The 22,034-nt window shown below is 46.2% G+C and overlaps 3 protein-coding genes across 3 annotated transcripts; 2 read left to right on the top strand and 1 right to left on the bottom strand.

The window, feature by feature from the left end:
- The first annotated feature begins 1,000 nt into the window (after nucleotides 1-1,000).
- Nucleotides 1,001-4,258, top strand: LOC124661537. The gene is made up of 3 exons (XM_047199399.1): nucleotides 1,001-2,407; nucleotides 2,820-2,934; nucleotides 3,435-4,258. Exons 1-3 carry the CDS (start codon nucleotides 1,001-1,003, stop codon nucleotides 4,085-4,087), a joined length of 2,175 nt encoding a protein of 724 aa, XP_047055355.1. The 3' UTR covers nucleotides 4,088-4,258.
- Nucleotides 4,259-14,544: 10,286 nt separating this feature from the next.
- Nucleotides 14,545-17,216, top strand: LOC124659273 (glyoxylate/hydroxypyruvate/pyruvate reductase 2KGR-like). Its single transcript, XM_047197195.1, has 2 exons — nucleotides 14,545-15,006; nucleotides 16,680-17,216. The coding sequence occupies exons 1-2, from the start codon at nucleotides 14,569-14,571 to the stop codon at nucleotides 17,196-17,198; spliced, it is 957 nt and encodes a 318-aa protein (XP_047053151.1). The 5' UTR covers nucleotides 14,545-14,568; the 3' UTR covers nucleotides 17,199-17,216.
- Nucleotides 17,217-17,529: 313 nt separating this feature from the next.
- Nucleotides 17,530-22,017, bottom strand: LOC124665025. The gene is given in 3 exon segments (XM_047202421.1): nucleotides 17,530-17,816; nucleotides 17,819-18,084; nucleotides 21,935-22,017. Coding segments are annotated over 3 exon segments (636 nt in total).
- Nucleotides 22,018-22,034: the final 17 nt, after the last annotated feature.

The following is a 22,034-nucleotide window of genomic DNA, read 5'->3' as shown; positions in this document are numbered from 1 at the left end:
TTGTTCGGGGATGCTGGGGGGCTGCGGCGGCCGGAGAACACTAGGGCTTCTGAACTTCTGTTTGTACTCGCGAAAATGGTATGGTAAATCCTTTCCGCCTGCCCGCTCCGAGCTTTGGGGTTGTTCATGTTCAGCTGGGGTAAGGACAAGAAGAATGCGAGGGGAGAGTTGAAGAGATGTGTTGTTTGGTTCTGGTTCTTGTTTTCCTGTGGGTTAGGGTATTTCTGTGCTGCAATTTAGAAGAAAAAAAATGCATAGGGGAGCTCTGTGGGTTCGGGTTAAGATTGTTTTGAGACTGCTTAGGGTTTGAAATTTGTTCAATTTTACTTCAGGATCAGTGGCCTGCTCCAACTACCAACTTGTGGCCATCTTCATTTGCTTCACTTTTTTTTTTTCCTTTTTGCAATCATGTGGGTGAAAAAGCAGGGCACTGCTTGTGAATTCTTTGATTTTGACATGATCCCTGTGAAATTTGAGCACCGATTTGTCAACGAATGGCCAGGTGGTTGGTTGGCCAAGGGGCAGATGCTCCGTGGGCAGATAGAGAAAAGCCCCTATAGCTTTCTTGTGTAACCAATTTTTCAACTGCTTGTCCTTGGCTATTTAATAAGTCAGCAGTCCCTGTTTCTTGCAAAAGACAGAAACTGGGAAGATATCATAGTATAGCATGAAACGTCCTAATTGTTTATGACTTCCTTTCCTTCTCTAGGAAGGTGGAAGGAATAGCTTTTCTTGTAAGTTGTGCTAATTCCCAGATTCCTCTTTGTTCCTATTCAGGCTCTTGGGTCCATACAGACATCAATTTTTCCTCAAGGAAATAATTGGTTAAATTACCATCACTTTCATAAGTTATAGAGAATCAATATAATGTAAGTAGCCCCGTTTCTCATTTTGACTAGAATATCATGTTTGCTCACTTGAAATTGTTTATTATATATGTTGTCTGACCATTTTAGTGTGCCTGTTCGTTTCTGTTCTGCTTGTTTCAGAGAGTTAGAATATGAATCACGACAGTTTCAGATCAGTGGTTTGCCGATCCCTTTCAAAGAGTCTTCCCTCCAGGAACAAAGAAGAGAGCTACCCTGAAAAAACTGAATGTGATGCCCCTTATGTTGTCACACTGCAACCTACAGTTTGTCGAAGATGTGAAAGCCAGGACTGGAGCCCCACACAGAGTAACTGGGAGGAAAGGTCCATCTTATCACAAAGGGATTATGCGATGGCGTCCTCACTCTCTAGGCATTTTGCTGAGGACCTCCTAAGAGGCGCCATGGACCTCCAGGAGTCTCTTGTGATGCTTGAGAAGTTCCAGACCGTGTCACGGAGCATCAGGCAATCAAATAAGAATAGAAGGCCAGAGACTGGTGAGAGATCACTGGATGTAACCGGAATCCGTGAAGCCCTTTTCGAAGCATCGATTGCCAAGAAGGTACTCCCTGGAAGTGTTAGCAATAGATTTGATGGGCAATTCAGGAATTCTACTGATGAGCTAAAGAGAGTGATCAAGGATAGCCTTTACAGGACCAACGATGAGCAGGCCTCGTTGAGTCAGTCAGCACGGTTCACACGAAACAGTCCTGTCGTATCCGAGTCTACTAAGCAGAAGAAGGTGGTGCCAAGATCATTATCCTGCACACCCGTGCAACCTGACAGGTCTAAATCCCCAAGCTTGGTAGCGAGGCTCATGGGCCTTGAAGGATTACCCCTGCACAAGGGCAGTACTGCCAAGAAAGATGAGACACTGAAGACAGTAAGCTCACCAAGGGCACAGTTTGATATTGAGATGCCCAAGTCAAAAACGCCAGCATCGGAAAAACTACCTAAACAGTTATTTGGAAAGGACTCTGATCATAACAGGAAAGCAGGACAGGAGATCATGAAGACAATACAAGTCAAAAGGATTTTAAAGACCACAACTTCTGATGAGCATAAGGTCAAGCAGCAGAATGTTCAAATGAATTATCCTTATTCTCGAAGGGACAACCTTCCTTCGCAGGATACCTCAGCAGTAACTGAGCTTGGTTCAGTGAAATCGATGAAGAGAGAGCAAAGGACTGTACAAGCTCGAACCAAAGCCCCTGAGCATGTGAAGGTTGTGCCTCGTGTAACTCGAAATCAGCACATAAAACAGGTCACTGAGACAAACAGGAGAAGCATCAATACGCAGAAACATCATTTGACTGATAGGAGGGGAGAAGGGAGGAAGGATACAAAGGCTAAAGCAGCATCAGCGTCTCGCGCTAACTCTAAACTAGTGAAAAACCACGATAAGAAATTAATTTCACCAAGCAGCAGTCCTTCATCATGCCGTGCAATGAAGCCGGTCTTACGGAGAACACCTGGTAATTCCAGAGCGAGCACAGCATCAAGTAGAAATGTCAGGAACTCAATTATTGATGACATTGTGGTGAGTATCCTTCATTATAGCGTACCCTGAAAATTCATGCAATCTGGGAAATTACACTACTCTGAGATGGTAAAAGAATGACCACAAACCAAGAGCCTTAAATTGAAACCAGTTCTTGTATTCTAAGATTCATAAATAAATATATTTTAAAAAGAGATTAAACTTTAGATAAGATAGACCTTGATTTGGAATGGTTGGTGTCTTTGTCCCGTGCACGGGGTCACTCAGTTTTTTTAGGTTTCATTCAGTCTGGAGCAATGCAGTTTGCTGAAACTTGATGAACTATAATGAAACACAAAGTGCACGAATCTCAAAGCACTGCATCAACGGCTAAAACGTGCACGGGACCTCCCGTGTACATTTGCCGGGTTCTTAAATTTATGTCCTCATATCTTTTTTGCTCCGAATGCAGGCATATGAGGTGCACAGAGAGTTCATCGAAACTGACGGTGCATCGACAGAACACAGTGCGACGCCTAGTGATGAATGCCAGAGTGCTGATTGGGATACAGATCCTTCCATCGACGGTAATAAGTGCTGAGTTTTGTTCCGTTAAACTGTTTTTTATCAGCTCCCTTGTTTGTTAGTAAAGAACAGCACACTCCATTCAACTGCTGATATGTTGAAATGCTGAATGCATTGGGCAGTTGGGGAGATACAGTTTACTTTCTGATCCCTCTTAATCATTAGATTTTTTTTTTTTGCATTGACATGGTTCAGAAAGTACATATAGCTATGCTGACTGCTACTTTATGTTATTATGTGATTTGAAAATAAATTTCATATAGCAAATATGGCGATGCCCAATTCATGTGAACAATCTTTATAATTTATTGGCTCAAATCTGAGAGGTTTGACTGCGTGATTTACATGATATTCCTCTCAATTTGACTAATTTTTTGTTATGGGTTACAAATTTAACATTAAGATCTGGTCACAAGACCTGACTGCATTTCATCACTTCAAATCCTAGACTATCTCGAAATAAAAAAAGAAGTTCTGGCACTAACTTTCCGTTTTGTTGCAGACATTCGGGAGGATTTTAGCAGATCAAATGAAGCTTCTTCATCTTCCAGCCCTGTTGAAAGAACTATTTCAACCGATGACAATCCTTTTCACCCACCAATAGAAAGAGCACTGATAAAGGAGGCTGAAATCAAAGACGAGATGAGTTTGCTTCTCTTAAGTGACAAATCATTCCTTAACCGAGCAGCACAACTCGTAGGCATCCACACATACGATCATCTGGTTGAGCAATACCAAGGTACCCCCAAGGCTGAAGTGAAAGACTGCCAGCTCTACGTGGACATAGCAACAGAGCAACTAGAACGAAAACATCGTCTGCAGAGTAGTCCGCGTGGCACCGGATTCAGGAACCACAAATGCAGAGCTACGCCATACTTCTCCCTGGTGGCATTGCTGGGCGATATCAGCACTGGGACTCGGAAGATAAAGAGCTACACCGACAATGAAAGCTATGACAGCGGCTCGAAAGATAGCCTTTCTGTTAAGCTGGAGAGGGATCTCGGGTGCTTGGAGCCGTCGATCAACAGTGCGTGGGACATGGGGTGGCAGGACTGGATGTGCATGGAAGAAACGGAGTTCTGGGCAAGAGACGCAGGGGAGATCGTTCTTTCCACGCTCATTGAGGAGGTTGCTTTGGAGATGCTGGGATGGTGAACTGACCAGAGAAAGATGGAAGTAGGAGTGGTTCTTGCGTTGCCTTGGTGGGTTAGTGTTAGCCTGTAGTGTGTACATCATTGGCACAGCCCGTGCTCTCAGTTACGTGTTCTGCTAGAGTTGCCTAGTGGAGGTTTACCTTCAATGTGAAATAATTGTAGCTTATGCAGGATGGAGTAAGTCTAAAGTGTATATTGTCTATATCTTACTAGTTGCCTAAGGCTAGTCATAGTGGGGAGTAACTTAGACTAGTAACATATGTCATGTTACTAGTCTAAGTTACTACCTTCATAGTGGGTAGTAACTTATATGTGGTGTCATGCATTCTATCATTTATTATGTTGTAAACTCATTTACCTTGGGGTGTGTGATGTTATGGTAATATAGCTAGTTACCACCTCACTCTCTTTCTTCATTTATTGTCATGCCATGTCACCAAAATACCTTGAGATGTGTGATGTTACTAGCTATGTTACTCTCACTATGAGCAGTCTAAAGTTTTCTTGAATAGCAGCCACCAGGAGCATTTTCGTTGACATCCAAACTATCGTTATTCCCCATGTCACTCTTTTTATAACCTACTCCATCCGTCCGCAAATAAGTGTACATGTGGGTTTCTAAAGACAAATTATGAAGTACTATAGAGTAATTTTTTTATTGAGAACATACATCTCTCCTCTTTAATTCTTTATCTCCAATAAGCAAAGTGCATGTGAAAAAACAAAAAAAGTATATGCTTAATATTATTGGGTTTGATTTCCGTGCGATGAGAGAGAAGCAATTAAAGTGCATTAGGAAGATAGGATTACACTCTTTTGTAGACAAAGTTTATAGCTAGATGTCCACTTATTTGAGGACGCAGAGAGTAAGGAATAAGAAAAATAATAAAACATTTTACTCCCCGGGGTGCATGAGAAAAAAGGGCATGAGATTTAGGAAAATTTAGACAAGTGAGAATTAGCCGAGCTAAATTACTTCCTCAGTCTATAAAAAGATGTTACAGGTTTGTTTGAATTTAGATGTATCTAGACACTTGTGATTTTCCACTCATTTAGCCGCCACAGAAAAGTTCTTTTACAATCTCATACACCACACACTTGATTGTAAAAATGTCTGACTTTTGTCATGATCTGCAAAAATCTGTAGACAAATCGTAAATCGAGCAGGTGAACCGTCGAGATCAGTTATTAGGCCGCCCGGCGGTGCAGCCGTGCTTGTGCGTCTCGACTGCAACCTACGGCGCCCACTAAGGGCGACTTCTTTTGGGCTCCTGCTTATGCAGAAGCCAGCTTATAGGAAATGGTGGGGAGAAACTGTGGTGGGAAGAAGCTCCTAGAAGCAAGTTCCTTCTATTTTTTTGGGCTTCTAGGAATTTTGCTTATTTGAGGTGTTGAGTTGTGAAATGCCTGTAATGTCCCTAAATTAGATACGAAATAACTTATAATACCATAGATATGGTCATGTTAGTGAAAAATTAGCTATAAATGAATGAAGAAAATTAAAGAAAATCTAATAATAATTAGAATACGGTGTCGTAGTATAATTTAGTACAATCCAAAATAAAACAAATGTCATAGTGAATTCATAACTACAATACAAGAACTTCTCACGCAACTAAACTCTCAGCAATGTCCTTGCGTAGTTGTGCCATGGCGCCATCAGCAGAAGAGGAAGTGTGTCCACTGGTAAAAGATGCGCTATCCTCATGGATATATGAGGCCCGCTCGATCCTATCGAAATGGGCATCATGTAGCTTACTGCCGCGAATGAAGTTGTGCAAACACATGCATACGGTGATGATCTTCGTTTGCGTCAGAGGATCGTGGAAATGTGGAATGGAAAGAAGAATGCGCCACTTCATTTTTAGAACACCAAATGCTCTTTCAATGGCATTTCGTAAACATGAATGAAGATGGTTGAATTTTTCCTCCATGTTCTGTGGAGGGGCTCCTTGGAAGTCTGGAACATGGTACCGTTGCTCTTTGAATGGAGCAAGATAACCTGTTCTATTTGGATATCCAGAGTCGACAAGATAGTATTTTCCTGCATGTTTAAATGATGTCAAAACTTTCAATAAATTATTCACAACATAATATTTCTTGTATATACTTCATATGCGATGGCATTACCATGTCATGAACAGATCCAGGCCATCCAGGAACAGCAAATGTAAACCTCAAGTCAAAATCGCAGATTGCTAGGACATTCTGACTTGTATAACCTTTCCTGTTAGTGTACTTTATCTTGTCCTTCTCAGCAACTATGACAGGAATGTTTGTTCCATCTATTGCTCCAATGGCATCCTTGAAATGCGGCCAGAATCTAGGTTTTTTAAGTTTGTCATGAACTTGAGAGAAAGTGGGATCATTTGGTCTAATGTAATCACCAGCCATATGATCCACACAGTCTAACACATCATGAAACTTTTTGCTGACAGTAGAAACACTGCGTTCAAAACGGTCGGCAGCTTGACTATTAGACTCGGGTGCCCCCAACATCCAGAGAAAAAGAGCTAGTGACTCTTTACTCGGACATCCGTGAAGTGGACTTGAGGCCATAGTGATCAACAAGAGTGTCATGCAACATGGTAAACACTGACCTTCTCATCCGAAAAGCTTTGTAGAATTTTCTTGGATCATTCATCCTCTCCTCAACCCACTGTATCCCTGTGATCAAAGGCATTCTTCTAGCTGCATATGGAACCTTCTCACTCTCTTCTGCAATACAAGCAGCAATCATGCAGCACATATCCAATTCATCATCAGAATCATCAGTAGAGGAATTCGTCTATAGTGAGCCAAAAATAAATGAGATACTAGTTCAAAGCAAATAGCAAATACATGTTTCTGGGATATTCTAGTTCAAAGCAAATAGCAAATACATGTTCCTGGGAAATTCAAGTTCAAAGCAAATAGCAAATACATGTTCCTGGGAGATTCTAGTGCAAAGCAAATAACAAATACATGTTCCTGGGAAATACTAGTGCAAAGCAAATATCAAATAATACATGTTCCTGGGAGATACAAGCATGGCAAATTCAATTTCAAAGCATACAAAACTACTTCTTGTTGTGATGCTCCCATGTCATCCTTATCCAATCAAGCCTCTGGTGCTGAGGGGCTGGACGAGTAAGGGCATCTCTTATTCTTCTTTCCGGGTGCACGCAAAGGTGTAACATGAGGGTCTTCTTCTTCACCTTCACACCCTGAACCTTCAACCTCCTCAATGTTGATCCTACTCTGGGAGCCTTCAGCTTCAGAAGCTCGAACATGAGATGATGGAGGCACCCTAGCTGTCACATTGGTCACAGCATTCTTGTCAAAAATTGTGTACAAGTCCTGCTCATCTTGCAATGGGGCTATCCGAAACTTGGCAGCTAGCCTCTGGACACATCTGCATAGGGACCATCATTAGAGCATATCAAAGGAACAACTTAAGCCGTACATATGAAGCATATCATTACCTGTATCTCAAGTGCCCACCAATCATCGCTAGCATCAATGGTATGAGTGACAGGATCCCTTCCTAGACCAGATGCATGTTGGAGCAAACCCTTCCAAATAGTGTAATCTTTTTTAAGTGTTTCCCATCTATTTTTCATTTGCTTTTTTATCATATTGTCTCTTTGTGCGCGTGTTGAAGTTTGAAACCAAATTGGCGTAACCATTTGCATTCAAAACTTGCACCGGACGATTGTTTTTGTTCACTTCTTCGATGCAGCAATCAAGAAAAACACGGTGAGCAACGGGATCCCAACTTGCTTTCACATGTTTCGGCTTTCCAATCTAGATGCATAACAACATCAGTCAACCGTAGCAGTACCAGAATTTATATTCGTGAATGTACATGCATAACAACATCAAGTAAACCAATGTACATGGACAGATTTTACATCAAAAGTGCCCAGATTTTTTATTCGTACATGTAAATGCCAACATCAATAAACCATAGCATAGATCACAAGTGCCCAGAATTTAAATCATAGTTCACATGGACAGATATTAGCTCACAGCCATGAACAACTACACATACACAAGTAGCAGCAACAAACTGACATCAATCCACAAAATAGAATCAGTTCATGGTGCAAAAAGATGTCCGAAATTGGAAGGAAAGTGGTAGTTACCGTGGGCACAGGGGTCGTCATGGACTGGCCGAAGGTGTCACCGGCGGAGGTGGATCGACGACCTTGCTTGCCGGGCTTGCGGGGGCGCGGGGGCGGGGCCGGCTACGATGGCGACGGCGGGCCAGCGGTGGTGGCGACGGAGGGGCAGGTCCGGTAGCGGCGCGGCGATGTACGGGGCGGATGCGAGCGGAGAGGCCGGCGGCGGGGCCGGCGGCGGTGGAGCGGCGGGGCCGGCTACGATGGCGACGGCGGGCCAGCAGTGGTGGCGACGGAGGGGCAGGGTCCGGTAGCGGCGCTGGACGGGCGGATGCGAGCGGAGAGGCCGGCGGTGGAGCCGGCGGGTCCGGCGGCGGCCGAGCGGCGGGTCCGGCGGCGGAACCCTAGCGAACGGGGCTTCTCCCAATTTTTGCTCGGGACGATGGGGAGAGATCTGTTTTCGCTTTCTTTGCTTTTTTTCTTTTTGTTATTCAGTGACCGGCACTTCGGGGTGGCATCTCCTGTAAAATGCTCTCAATTCTGGGGCCAAGTTGACATACCGATTCGGCCAACTAAAGGAGAAGCTCGGGAAACTGGGTCTGGGCAGTTTCTAGATTTGCACTACGGCGTCGCTTCTCGGTGGAATTAAGCTCATCATAAGCCTGAGAGTTCTTTTGGGCTTCACCTGTTTGGAACCTAGAAGCACCTCCACAAGTCCAAAAGAAGTGGCCTAAGAAAGAGACGCTAGCTAAGCCGGCCGGCCCGCATCGGCCGGCGTCAGCATTTCCCCGCCAGACGCCAGTACCTACTACCTAGTACTTGCCCACGTCGAGGACTTAGCCACAACCGCACACAACAATCTGCGGCAGCCGCGGCCTCGTAGTCGTCGCCACCAGCCCACCACACCCGCCTGGCCGCCGGCCCTCGGCGCGCGATCACCGCAGCAACGCCGGCGATGGACTCCCTAGTAGTGCTACTGCTGTACCCCGTGAACGCCTACCTGGAGCAGGAGCTGGACCGCCGCTTCAGCCTCCTCCGCCTCTGGGAGCACTCCCCGCCGGACTCCCTCTTCCGCGCCCACGGCTCCGCCATCCGCGCCGTCGTGGGATACCCCGGCCACAAGGTCGACGCCGCGCTCCTGGACGCCCTGCCGTCCCTGGAGATCTTCTCGTCCTTCTCCGTCGGCATCGACCACGTCGACCTCGCCGAGTGCCGCCAGCGGGGGGTCCGCGTCACCCACACCCCCGGCGTCCTCACCGACGACGTCGCCGACCTCGCCGTCGGCCTCGCCGTCGCCGCGCTGCGGAGGATCCCGCAGGCCGATCGGTACGTGCGCGCCGGCTCCTGGAAGGCCAAGGGCGACTACACGCTCACCACGCGGGTCGGTTTGTCACTTCGTCTCTTTTCTCACTATAATCTTCTACAAGTGCTTCATATTTCAGTCGACCAGTGCATAAATCGTGAGACGCTGGAAGACAAACTTGCGCCCATCTTCTTTTTGGAATTTGCATCGCCACAAGTTTTTGGATTTATGCTACATGCTCGATCGGGAATTCGGGATTCCAGCTTCGATATTTGTAGCCAACGAACGTGAGGAAAATACTCCTTTTGTTTTCCCCGAATAGAACCCTCACATTAAGAAAAAAATCAAGCGGTATATTTATACTTCGACGAAAACGAAAATTACAATGAAAATTTTGAGATGCCCTTCGTTTTCAACCACTAGACCGTGTCGATGGCGTGCTGTCGCTGCCTCTCCTCCCTAAAACGGTTGATGTTGTTCGTTGTGGACGGGAAGTCGATCGCCAAACGGGTCAAGAAGACCACATTCGTCCCGGAGACGAAGAAGAAGGACTAACCGCTCATGAAGCTCCATGAAGATATGGAGATCCCCTAGCAAGAAGAAATCCTCGAGAACCGCACCACTCCCACGAGCTTCTCGATGTCGCCGTCGAGATGGGGCTAAATCCAGGGAGACTTTATTGGAGAAGACGCCACCCCACCACCTGAGTGCTGCCCCACCAAACTAAAACCCTAAAAACTAGGAGAAAATAGTCCTTTGAGGGCAACACAAGAGATGGCGATGTCGTGAGAGTTTCTTACGAGCTTTTTTGATGTATGTGTGTGTGTGGGAGGGGAGGGGGGCACTCAAGGCGTGGGTAGGTCTATGTGAGTTACTTCTCAACACTTGAGGCAAAATATCGACACACAATCAAAGAATGGTGTGAGCTTTTAACCCTCTCAAGTGGGTATATGAAGAAATTACGCGATGGCCTCTCTTATCATGCTAACGGTGCGGTGGGAAATTTTGAATGAGGGAAGTGCAATGGGTTTTCAAAACACTTCCACCATGCCCATCGCCATGGTCGCTAAGATCAAAGAGGAAGCCCATCTTTGGGTCATTGCAAGCGCAATTGTATTATTAGGCCCGGAAGTTTCCGGCTAAATACAAGATCTTAGAATTTCCGGCTGAGGCCGAAAATCCGCTACCTTGATGCTAGGGTGGAAATATTCCGGCTTACACTGGCACGTCCTCGTGCACCCTCGACGCCGCGGGCGATACGCCGCAACTCACCTCGAAGGAGGTTGGCCGGAAGCGCGGTACGCAAGACAATTCGGCTGGCGCTTTTGAGACCCGAAGCCGCGGTTCCTCAGAAGGATCCTCGTCGGAGGTTCCAACGACCATGGGATGAACTTGGTCGGATTTGACCGCTCCAAGCTCGGTTATCGATCTCAGGCAGAATCTATGCAAAATCGCCGAAAAAGGAAGCAGGAACAAGGCTATGAGGAAAAATTTAGATGTATTGATGTTTGTTGATTGTTTGGTTACTTTCAATCGGCCGTCACCTATATATATATGAGGTGGCTGGAATTTCCGTGTAAGCTTTGGACAACTCTTTACATGTTTCGTACAAGAAAAGAACTTCTAATTTCCTCCTACATTTACCCTAAGTCGGATAGAATCTGGATACAACTATGTTCATTGTCCTGCTTCTTGTCATTGCTCTAGAAATTTCTCCGTAACTCAAACGGAGATGCTCCAAAAGGAAAATTTGTACGTTTCAAAGAGATGAACAACTCTTACGTTGATTACTTTCCCATCTGAGATCGTCTTGAGGTGTTTACGGATCCATCTTCAACTTTAGGTTGGATCCGTCAGGCAGCATGTCACCTGGATCTTGTCAAGACTATGCGGTTCACACAATAGATTGGATCCGGATGGAGTCAAAATCAAAGTTGTACATTATAATGATACGAACAAGTTCCATGTTGAGCATTGTCTCATCCAGAGCCGTCTTGATGCATTTCCGACCATATCTTCAACTTGAAGTCGAATCCGTCGCCAAGCAGAAAGTTTATCCGGATCTTGTCAGGTCTCTGGGGTTAGCATGGTAAGTCGGATCCAGATGACTCTGAAACCAAAGTTTTACATTTTGATGATACGAACAACTCTCGTGTTAGGAACTTTTTCGTATGAGGTTATTTTGAAGGCATTCCGGCTATCCTCTTCATACTCCTGATGTTTCCAACCCCCTCTGAGCCAAGTAGGAAAATTTTCCACCTTCGATCTAGAGTGCTCAAATTTCGACTTAAGTCATTTGGCCTTCTTCCTTTGTGAGCATAAGGTGATGGAGCCGCCTAAGGATTGAGGTAGCTACGGATCCGACCAAGTAACAAGGTTGACCATGGATCCACCTAGTGAAAAATAGCCATGTATCCACCTTGCAACCAAGATGGTCATGGATCCCCCTTGTGACCAAAGTTACCATGGATCCGCCTAAGGATTGATGCGTCTTATAGATCCGACTACTCCATTCGGCTTCTTCAGCTTCAACGGTTCCGGCTTACTTTGGTCGATGGGAGGACACAAATGGGTGCTAACATGTATTATGCCATGGTGAATTTTCTTATCTAAGAAAAATGCTCATTCAAGCATTAGTTGATAGAGATGAATTGTGATAACTTATCTTTCTATAATAACATGTTTTATTTTCATCTCTAACTTACATTAGCCATGTCCATCCATGAATGCATAGGTTGGAGGTTCACTCTTCTTGATATTTTCATAAAAAAACATCTTTTGAGATAGCTTTCCAACACAAGATCCTTTGAGGTAATTCTCCTTTACATTTAAAGGCTCCATCCAAGTCTCAGTCCATCTTGAGTCTTATAAAAGTTTACCTCCATTTTAGTTCAAATTGCATTTAATTAGTTGATGTCAAGCTTTTATGAATCGATGGACTTAAAAAACTCAGTTGACCAAGACTTAGCAAAGGGAGGCAAAGACGAGTGTTTATTCGATAGAAAATGATTCAGGTTTGGCGGCCCACTGCGTGATAAGATCAATAGCTCTTGAAGGGAGAAAGCGCTTCGTCCCTCATTCACGCCTTCTCCCCTCTTCTCGTGTGTTCTCTCTCGTGTTTCCCATGGGGCTACTTCTCCTTCTCCTCTCGTCTCCTTTCCTTGGAACGCATGCTCCCAACACCTTCATCACCTGAGCTCCTCCATTTCCCATAGTGTTTCCTTCTCTCATGCAAGCTCCTCCAAATCAGCATGGATATATTCGGTGTAGCTCAAATCCGCCTCACCAAGCTTTGATAGGTGTTGGAACGACGGCCAAAGATTGTGTGATCTAGCTGTGACGAGCCGAGTTCGTGGACGACGAACCTAGATGGGTGAAGGGTGGCACGTTGATGATTAATGGTGGAGGTTAGTGATTTCTGGGGACTTTTTTTTGGTTGTTGATGAGGGTGTTTCGAGCATGGATACACTTTTTTTTTGGTCACATATGTTGCATGTTGCTACACACTTTTTGAAGTGTTTTTTTTTTGCGGCAAATAGAGATTTGCTTTGCTTGCCCATGGTTTTTCGCTGGCGTATATTAGTAGTGTTTTGATGGATTTGGATGATTCTTATGGGATCACAAGAAGATTTGTTGCAATCATATTGCAAACAACAAATAGTGAGATGGTCGCAGATGGAACGTGGCGAGGAGGAAGGCGGCCGATACGGTCACGCATTCCCCCCCCCCATCTCGCTCTCCTCGCACTACAGTACCTGAGCCCCTTTTCTCTCGCCGGCCTCTCCTCCTCCTCCTCCGCCGCAGTAGCCGGCCGGAGTTGGAGGGGAGATGGCGCCGGAGTAGATAGGGTAGATAGTTTTAGCGGCAGCCTGCCGGTAGTGGGCTGGTTGCCCGGTAGTGGAAGCGACGGGCGAGATCTTGCCGCCTGGATCTCACCTGCTCTAGGGTTGATCTGCTTTCTGCTTCTTCTCCGGCGGTCGGAGGAGAGAGGGGAGCAGGCGACCGACGCTTCCTTCAATAAACCATCGGCGGTCTTCTTCATGCTGCAGCGCGGAAGCGGCGGGCGCCATCTTCTCCTGGCCGGCCTTGGAGGCGAGGGGGAAAGGATGCGCCTGCCGGGGAACATCGACGACAGCGAGCTCCTGGCCGGCCGTGGAGGCGAGGAGGAGCACAACCACGTCGTCGCCAACCTCGTTGCATCTTGGAGGGTGTATCTCTGTTGCTTCTACTATGGAGGTAGCGCATCAGCGTCGTTCCTCTCGGCCGGCCATGGAGGCGAGGGCGAGGACGGCATGGATGCAGCTGCTCTCCTGTGCTCGAAGCGGCACTGCAAGTGTGTGCCTAAGTGGTGCTATGGAGCTGCGTCCTCTTCTTCGTCGCTGTTGCTGAGGCGGTTTTCTTCCAGGGGAGCTCACCGACGCGGACTTGTGCCGGCGTCACCGCCCCGCCCCTGCTTCTTCTGGCCGATTGGCGGCCCTCCGCCTAGAGAACTGACTTCCCAAGGACCAAGCTGTCCAAGGGGAAGAACCACCGCTTCCGCCACGGCGCAGGGCCGACTAGTTCGTCCCCAACGCCGGTGTTCATCCGGCGGAGCAACTCGACGGCGTTTTCCTTCTGCGGTGCAGAGCGTCCAGGACCTGATCGCTTTTCCCAATCTTCTTCTGAGGTCGTCTCTGTAATTTTTCAGTCCTTCTCCAGAAATCCCCTGAACTGTAGGGGTTTTTCTGCAATTTGTACCCACCGCCTGTTTTATGCTAGCAGCTCCTAGGGTCTTCTGACCCTACCCCTGTTCAAAAAAAAAAAGGAAGGCGGCCGATCTTTTCCCTGTCAACCGGCTGGCAGCTAGGATAGCCTGGCCCAAGAATCTTTGACTTAATAACTGGATCTAAAACAAAGCAGGCCGTAATTAGTCACCGGATCATGGGCAGCTTGCGGCCCACAGCGAATCGTCAGCCATTTCCGCACCATTACTTTTAGCCACGTGGAGGACTCACTAGCCCATCCACCACACAACGACCAGCCGCTTCCGCCTCGCACCCACCACAACCCACGGCGGCGACGGCGACGGCGGCGGCGATGGAGTCCCTCGGCGTGCTGCTGCTGCACCCGATGAACGCGTACCTGGAGCAGGAGCTGGACCGCCGCTTCCGCCTCATCCGCCTCTGGGACGCCCCGCCCGGCGCCGACGCGCGCGCCGCCTTCCTCCGCGCCAACGCCGCCGCCATCCGCGCCGTCGTCGGCAACGCCGGCCACAACGCCGACGCGGCGCTCATCGACGCGCTGCCGGCGCTCGAGATCGTCGCCTCCTTCTCCGTCGGCATCGACCGCGTCGACCTCGCCAAGTGCCGCGCCCGCGGGATCCGCGTCACCAACACCCCCGACGTCCTCACCGACGACGTCGCCGACCTCGCCGTCGGCCTCGCCATCGCCGCGTTAAGGAAGATCCCGCAGGCCGACCGATACGTGCGCGCCGGGCTGTGGAAGGCCAAGGGCGACTACACTTTGACCACGCGGGTTTGTTTTGTTTCCCATGCCTCATGCTTCCGTTTATACCGCTCTTCAGTTCAGTAACCTCTTAGTGACCAGTGCCGCGTATTGCTATTGCTTAGTAACGCCTGATTAATTGGCTACTTCAAACTTCGCTTCACAGCACTTTGGTTTTGTACACTTGGGTGTCTACTTAGTTTCGGTCAAAACAAGATACGACAATAACTTGATTGAGGATTCATTAGACAACAGAGCAGCGGGCATTTCGGAGAAAATAACTACGGGAAACGAGAAGATGCAGTACAGAGGATGAATTCGAGAGCGAAATCTAGGAGGGGTGGAAAGGAGAAGTAGTTAAACTTTATTGGGCCCTGGTTATCTTCCTGAAATTTGGTTGGTAGTTAGTACATTTGACTCTTCCTTTTATACAATTTGTGAACAATATAATTGTGGTAGGATCGGTTGCTTTAAGGCATATTTGCACAAGCTTGGCTGGTGGGTTTGATTCGACAGTGCAAGGCAACCTGTTTGACTAAAATTTAGACTACCTATACCTGGTAAACGTTGACCTCCTCGAGCTATATGCTTGCACGAGAAAACTGAAATATAAGATCTAGAGGATCAGATAATTTTAGTGCTGTAGTTGAAGGGATTTTTCTAGGGGTCTTCCTACTTTCTCTCCTATGATATCAACGTCTTACTAGGTTAGGGATTGTTGGTTCTTTTTTGGATATATTCACAGAGCTCTGGAGGTTGTTTGTTGTTGCTTAGCTCCATATTGCGCTGTAACTTGGACGCTAATACTCCCTCCGTCTATTAATAGATGTCGGAACATTCGTCTAAATTCGAATGTATCTATGCACTAAAAAGTGTCTAGATACATTCAAATTTAGACAAACTTTTAACATCTAAAAATAGACAGAGGTAGTACTAAAAAAACGAGACCAGCAGGGGAAGAAGCCCCAGCGGGCTGCGACTTTTGATTAAGGAGAAGGGTCTGAGGCTGTGCATCGAAACCCATGAAATAAACCGTGTCCGCCTGGTCTTGAACGCACACCGGAAGGAAAGTGCCACTGTTCTCCAACCACTTGACCGATGGCCCATCCACCTTGCTAATACTAAGACTGATGGCTGATCAGGAAACGATGGAAATCACGATGTGTTCCTCCCTAACCATTGCTTCCTAGTAGTACAAATAGGATTGCGATTGCAACACATTTTGTTATGTTGTCAAACTTTATGGATAAGCAACTGGTTGTGCTTCGTAGCAGCCAAATACTAGGAATTTTTTTGTGAATTGTATGATGCACTATGCTTCTGTCTCTGAGGCTTTTCCTGGTCTCTGGAAACCTATTGAGGACAATTTCCATGAGCGCAATCCCCTTGATAATGCAAAATATCAAGTTGCACCTTTGGCGGCGTGCATCAGTTGGTGCAGAGACCGGCGCTAGCACCTGCATTTTGAAAAAAAAAGGTGGACCCATCTCAAGGACAGAATGCACTTAGCAAGATTGATCTGCTACTGATTATAATAATGAGGTATCAGCTTAATGACTCTTGTAAAAGCATGAAATAGTTGAGGGTAATGGTTTAGCATTCCATGGTAGAATAAAAGCTGGGTACATCGTGCATGTGATCCTAAGATTAGATTCGGTTTTCCCAAAGACAAAAAATAATCGACTCTTGTTATTTTTCTGCAGTTCAGTGGTAAAAGAGTTGCTATTCTTGGGCTTGGCAGGATAGGTTTAGCTGTAGCAAAAAGAGCTGAGGCATTTGATTGCTCGATCAGTTATCATTCAAGATCACAGAAGCCATTTCCAAACTACAGGTTCTTTACAAATGTTGTTGACCTGGCAGCCAATTGTGACGTGCTTATTGTGGCATGTTCGCTTAATGCAGAAACCCATCACACTGTTAGTCGTGAAGTCATCCATGCATTAGGGCCAGAGGGTGTACTAATAAACATTGGCCGTGGAGCACACGTGGATGAACCTGAGCTTGTGTCTGCTCTTCTTGAGAAACGCTTGGGAGCAGCAGGCCTTGATGTGTTTGAACATGAGCCCTTTCCTCCAGAGCAGCTTCTTGGTTTAGATAATGTCGTTTTGGTCCCCCATGTAGGAAGTGATACAGAAGAAACATGCAAGGCAATGGCTGACCTAGTTCTACAGAATTTAGAGGCACATGCTTTGAACAAGCCGTTACTCACTCCAGTCATCTGATTGCTGCTGGTCCTCGCGAATGTGGGAGCATCCTCATTCTGTACTCCAAACTCTGAGTTTGCTAGTCTAGTTTATGAACGGAGCACCATCTCGGCATGTTATTCTTCCTGTAAGACATCATGCTATGGTTGTTATGGAATCAACCATGATGAATAAGAGTATCAGTTCCAAACGTTTTCAGTTATGTATTAACAGAATCTATCGAAGTTGGTTACTGCTACTCTTTTGTGTGGTTGAAGTATGCAGTGTTGCCATTTCGTTTTGGAAGTTCTTTTTTAAATCTTCCTTTAACACGGTTTCCGTATTCTGACATAAAAAGAATGTCTTCTGCTTAATTTCTCATAGTTATTTGTATGTACTTTTGCAGTTCAGTGGGAAAAGAGTGGGCATCATTGGGCTGGGCAGGATAGGGCTTGCTATTGCCACAAGGGTGGAGGCCTTTGATTGCCCAGTCAACTACTACCAGAGAACAAAGAAAGAATACCACAATTACACCTATTACCCTAGTGTGGTTGAATTGGCAGCAAACAGCGATGTCCTCGTGGTGGCTTGCCCACTGAATGAACAGACACGCCACATTGTCAACCGTGAGGTGATCGATGCGCTGGGTCCCAAGGGCGTGCTCATAAACATCGGACGTGGCCCTCATGTCGATGAGCCTGAGCTTGTCTCTGCGCTCGTCGAGGGGCGCCTCGGCGGGGCAGGCCTCGACGTGTTTGAGGATGAGCCCAACGTCCCGGAGGCGCTCTTTACGCTCGACAATGTCGTCCTGGTGCCCCATGTGGGGAGCGGGACGCATGAGACTCGCCAAGCGATGGCGGACCTGGTACTCGGTAACTTGGAGGCGCATGTCCTGAAGAAGCCACTGCTGACTCCCGTTGTCTGACTGTGAGCGTGGTGGGCTCAGTTCGTTGTATATCAGTGTATTTTTACAAGACTCTGTCTCGTGTTCTCGTGTGTTTCAGATATGTTGTTGTCGGAAAACAGTCTGTGAGACCTGTTAATTAATAAAGTTTCTCATTTTTGGGACTCTATCAAGTTCGGGCTTCATCAACGGGCCACTGGGTATCTTGTGATCTGAAGAATTGTTGCTATGCACACGGTTGCTCGGCATTGGGCCTAGCTCCGGACTTTGCCCAGATCCTACTTGAGATGGCCTTCTCCAAAGAAAAAGAAGTGCTTGACCCTTAAGATGGCACACAACGGCACCAAGATTTTCAGAGATTGGGTAAAACCCCAACCTTCACTCAATCCTCCCAAATCCCCACATAACCATATCCCCTACAATCTCTAATCTCATGGATTGATGTGCAACGGCAATGGCAATCAACAGGGCAAACATGTTAGTTTGATCTCCACCCGATCGAGCCCAACGGCTCGAACATGTTAGTTTGATCTCCACCCGATCGAGCCCAACGGCTCGACGGGCCCTTTGACTCGCGCCCTGATCGGGGGCGTCCAACCCTCTTATGGTTGGTGGGCCCCTGTGACCTGCGCTATATAAAGAGGTGGGAGCCGGGGCACGCAGTACGAGGTTCGCTGAGCTGCCACTCGCCCCACCGAGATGTCCCACCGATTAGGGTTCGCATAGTGCCGACAGGAAGCCCCGCCACCTTCGTCGCTACCTCTCTCCCTCGACCACACAGTGTCGCCATCGCCACCATGTTGACTTCGGCGGGTTCCTCCTCCAAGGGAGAAGGTAAACCCACATTATCTTTACTCCTACCCGGTATTGATCAACCCTAGACGATCTAGCAAAGTAAACATTGGTATCAGAGCATTTTCAAGGTTGTAGATCTCATGTTTTCGGGAAGAAATGTTCATAGAAACCCTAGATCGATTTCAAAATCCCCACAGTATATAAGAGGAGAAAGAAATGCTCAGCGGGCAGAGCCTCGGGCTTGTCGGCAAAGAAGAGAAAGCCTACCCCACCGGCGGCTGCTGCTCACGGTCGCTGGTAGCAGCAGCTGCTCACGGTCGCTGGCAGCAGCTGTTGCTCGCGGTCACCAGGTGCTGCTGCTCGCGCACGCCGGCAAAGGAATTGATAAGTTAATACCTTATCACGGGTAAACCTGGGTGAATTCGGATGTAGAATTTTCTCCCGGTCATTTTGATATATTGTGTTTTTTTTCGAGTTCGTATGCAACCACAAATCCAGTTTGATGATTTTGCAACGCAATTTTGCAAAAAACTCGAAATTTATGTTTGTTAATTCTCAGTTACTAGACGACATAATACACGGGCACCTCGAATGATTTTATTTTTTGAAATTTCTATCTATTTCTTTTCTATTTTACAGAGCTAAAAAGGACAGGAGTTGCGTGGGGAGAAAAAAAACCCTACACATTTTGTGACCCATATGCCAATATGCGCCACAGAAATTTGGACTTTTGTGGCGCATATTGCCATATGCGCCACATAATTGTGGCCTCGTAAAGTCAGTGGTGGCCCCCACAAGGAATTCTGTGGCGCATGTACCAACATGCGCAATAGAATTTTGACTTTTTGTGGCGCATGTGGGCAAATACGCCACATAATTTCCTTCGCCCATGTGCTGGACCCCGCATGGGCCCCATGGAGATTTTGTGGCGCATCCGTCCACATGCACCACCGAAAGGCAAAGTCCTGTGGCGCACCAGTCATACATGCGCCACAAAAATTAGAAATGTCCGTGGAGCATATTTTTTTGGTGCGCCACAGAAATAATTTTGTGGAGCACACACTTTTAGGTGCGCCACAAAATACATTCCTATCTATAATGGTTTTCCTAGTAGTGAGAGTAGCAATGCCAACAAGTAGAGGAATAAAAAACAATAAAAGACTAATTCACATGAAACAATTACTAAATAGCCATTACAAAATGGATGTACAAAATTTGGATATAGAAAAATGGTCAATAAATGACTAGCAATGCCAACTCAGAAGGTGATAACACAATTCAAGAAATGCATATCATGAACCAAACCGGATATCGAAAAAAATATGAATATAACACTATTTTTGCAATAGTATATGAGTAACTTAGCAATTTCGATTTTATTAATTCAGAGCTGAGAAAATCCACCAGGCAGTTCATCCCTGTGCATAGGCCAATGTATTTCTTCATGTTCAGTTTCATCCATGTGCAAGTGTAACTTGGGAATCTAGATACGCAGTAAAATTTACATGCAATTGTATAAGAGAGGAAGCAAACTTCAAACACAATCAGAACTATAGTTATGCGAACATGACAGCAAGACAAGGAGTATCAGTATCTGAGAAATCACAGTGCATTTTTGTTACCCTCGATTGCTAAGATAAAATTATTGTACATGCTCTGAGACACATATCATGCATCGAACACTTCGTATGAACCTGCTGATTTGGACCCACTTGTTCATCTTGTAAAAGAATGTATTCTACAATAAGATGTATAATGATTATATCTTATCAATATCATGTACGATAATTGTTGAGTTAGAGAAGAGAGAAACGAGAAAATAAGTACTCGTCTATGTTAATTGTTATATAAGAGATAATCTCTTACTAAGCAAGCTAAGATATGTGCGAGATGTCTTATGTTAGTCAACATGTTTAGACGAGTAGTTTATTTGTAGTGATGCGACGGTTTAAGGAGCGTGCAAACAAATATTGCTCGAGACAAACACTAAGAGATAATCATCGTATAATACACGTTTTCTTGTGTAACCACATATGCGACAACTAGCATAAGACTATCTTATCAACCATTGTACTCACTCTAATTTAAAATAATTGTTATTAATATGGATATATAAGGAATTAAATGTGTCTAGATAATGACAATTAACAAGTTTTTTTTTTGAAAGCTAGCATAAGATGCTGTCTCCAGCCCCGGAGGGCCCATGTGTAAGGGTCCGCGCGCTTCGTGGTCTTCAAGGTGGACCGCGCGGCGGGACTGCATGAGTCGAGCCCGAGTTCTTGTCCGGCCTCCCACCGCCACCGGCAGTCACTCGCTGCACCTTCCGCGCGCCGCCGCTTCTACCGCCGTTCTACGTGGGCTACGCGCGGCGGACAACAGGCGAGTATTCCGACCAATTAATCCAAGACTCTTCTCCCTTGGCTTGCTTTCTCGCGGGAGGGCGCATTGATCTTGTTCGTTTCCGGAGACACGACGGATTCGATCGGGTTTATCATGATGAGATTGTCGATCCTGTCCGCGTCTCGTATTTCCAAAGAAAATTCGTCTTTCCATCCATCGTTTGATTCAATTGCGGCTGAGATCGTGGTGGAAGACCTAATCGGATCCTTCATTTCGATTCCTACGCTGTGATTTACTACTTGCCATAGACGACGATGCCCTGCTGCCGTGTCTCCCATGTTGTTTTTCTTTCACTCCTTCCTGAATTTTGCCTGAAAATTCAGCGCATTGATCTTTCACTCCTTTCTGAATTTCGATCTTCTGTTTGTGCAGCGGATCACCGCAAACCTTCTTCAGAACTTTGATAGTGGAGTAGTAACAGTTAATTTAGAAGTTGTAGAAGTTCTATAAAAACTCGTCCTCTTTGATCTTTGGCGATATGCTGATGTAATTGTGCCGGTTTATGATTTCTCTGTGCTTGCTAATTAATTCACAAATATTCTGGTCTAGATTTCGGTCCGCTCCTCAATCAATATATGTACCCTTAATAATTAGTTAATTGGTCATAAATTATTGCAATTCTTTCCACAAGCGTTTTCCATTACTTTCCTTTCCTCGTCAAAGCTACGTACTGTACTTGCAATCTTCATATGACTGCTTACTCTCATTCCTCTGCAAGCATTTCAGGCCAGTTTCAGCAAGAATTGAGTCCTCCCTCATCTCCGTCCAACTCCAAG

This window comes from Lolium rigidum, chromosome 6 (assembly GCF_022539505.1).
Source record: "Lolium rigidum isolate FL_2022 chromosome 6, APGP_CSIRO_Lrig_0.1, whole genome shotgun sequence".
NCBI classification, from domain to species: Eukaryota; Viridiplantae; Streptophyta; class Magnoliopsida; order Poales; family Poaceae; genus Lolium; species Lolium rigidum.
The sequence above is the reverse complement of the archived record's forward strand: the minus strand, read 5'-3'. Positions and strand labels throughout refer to the sequence as shown.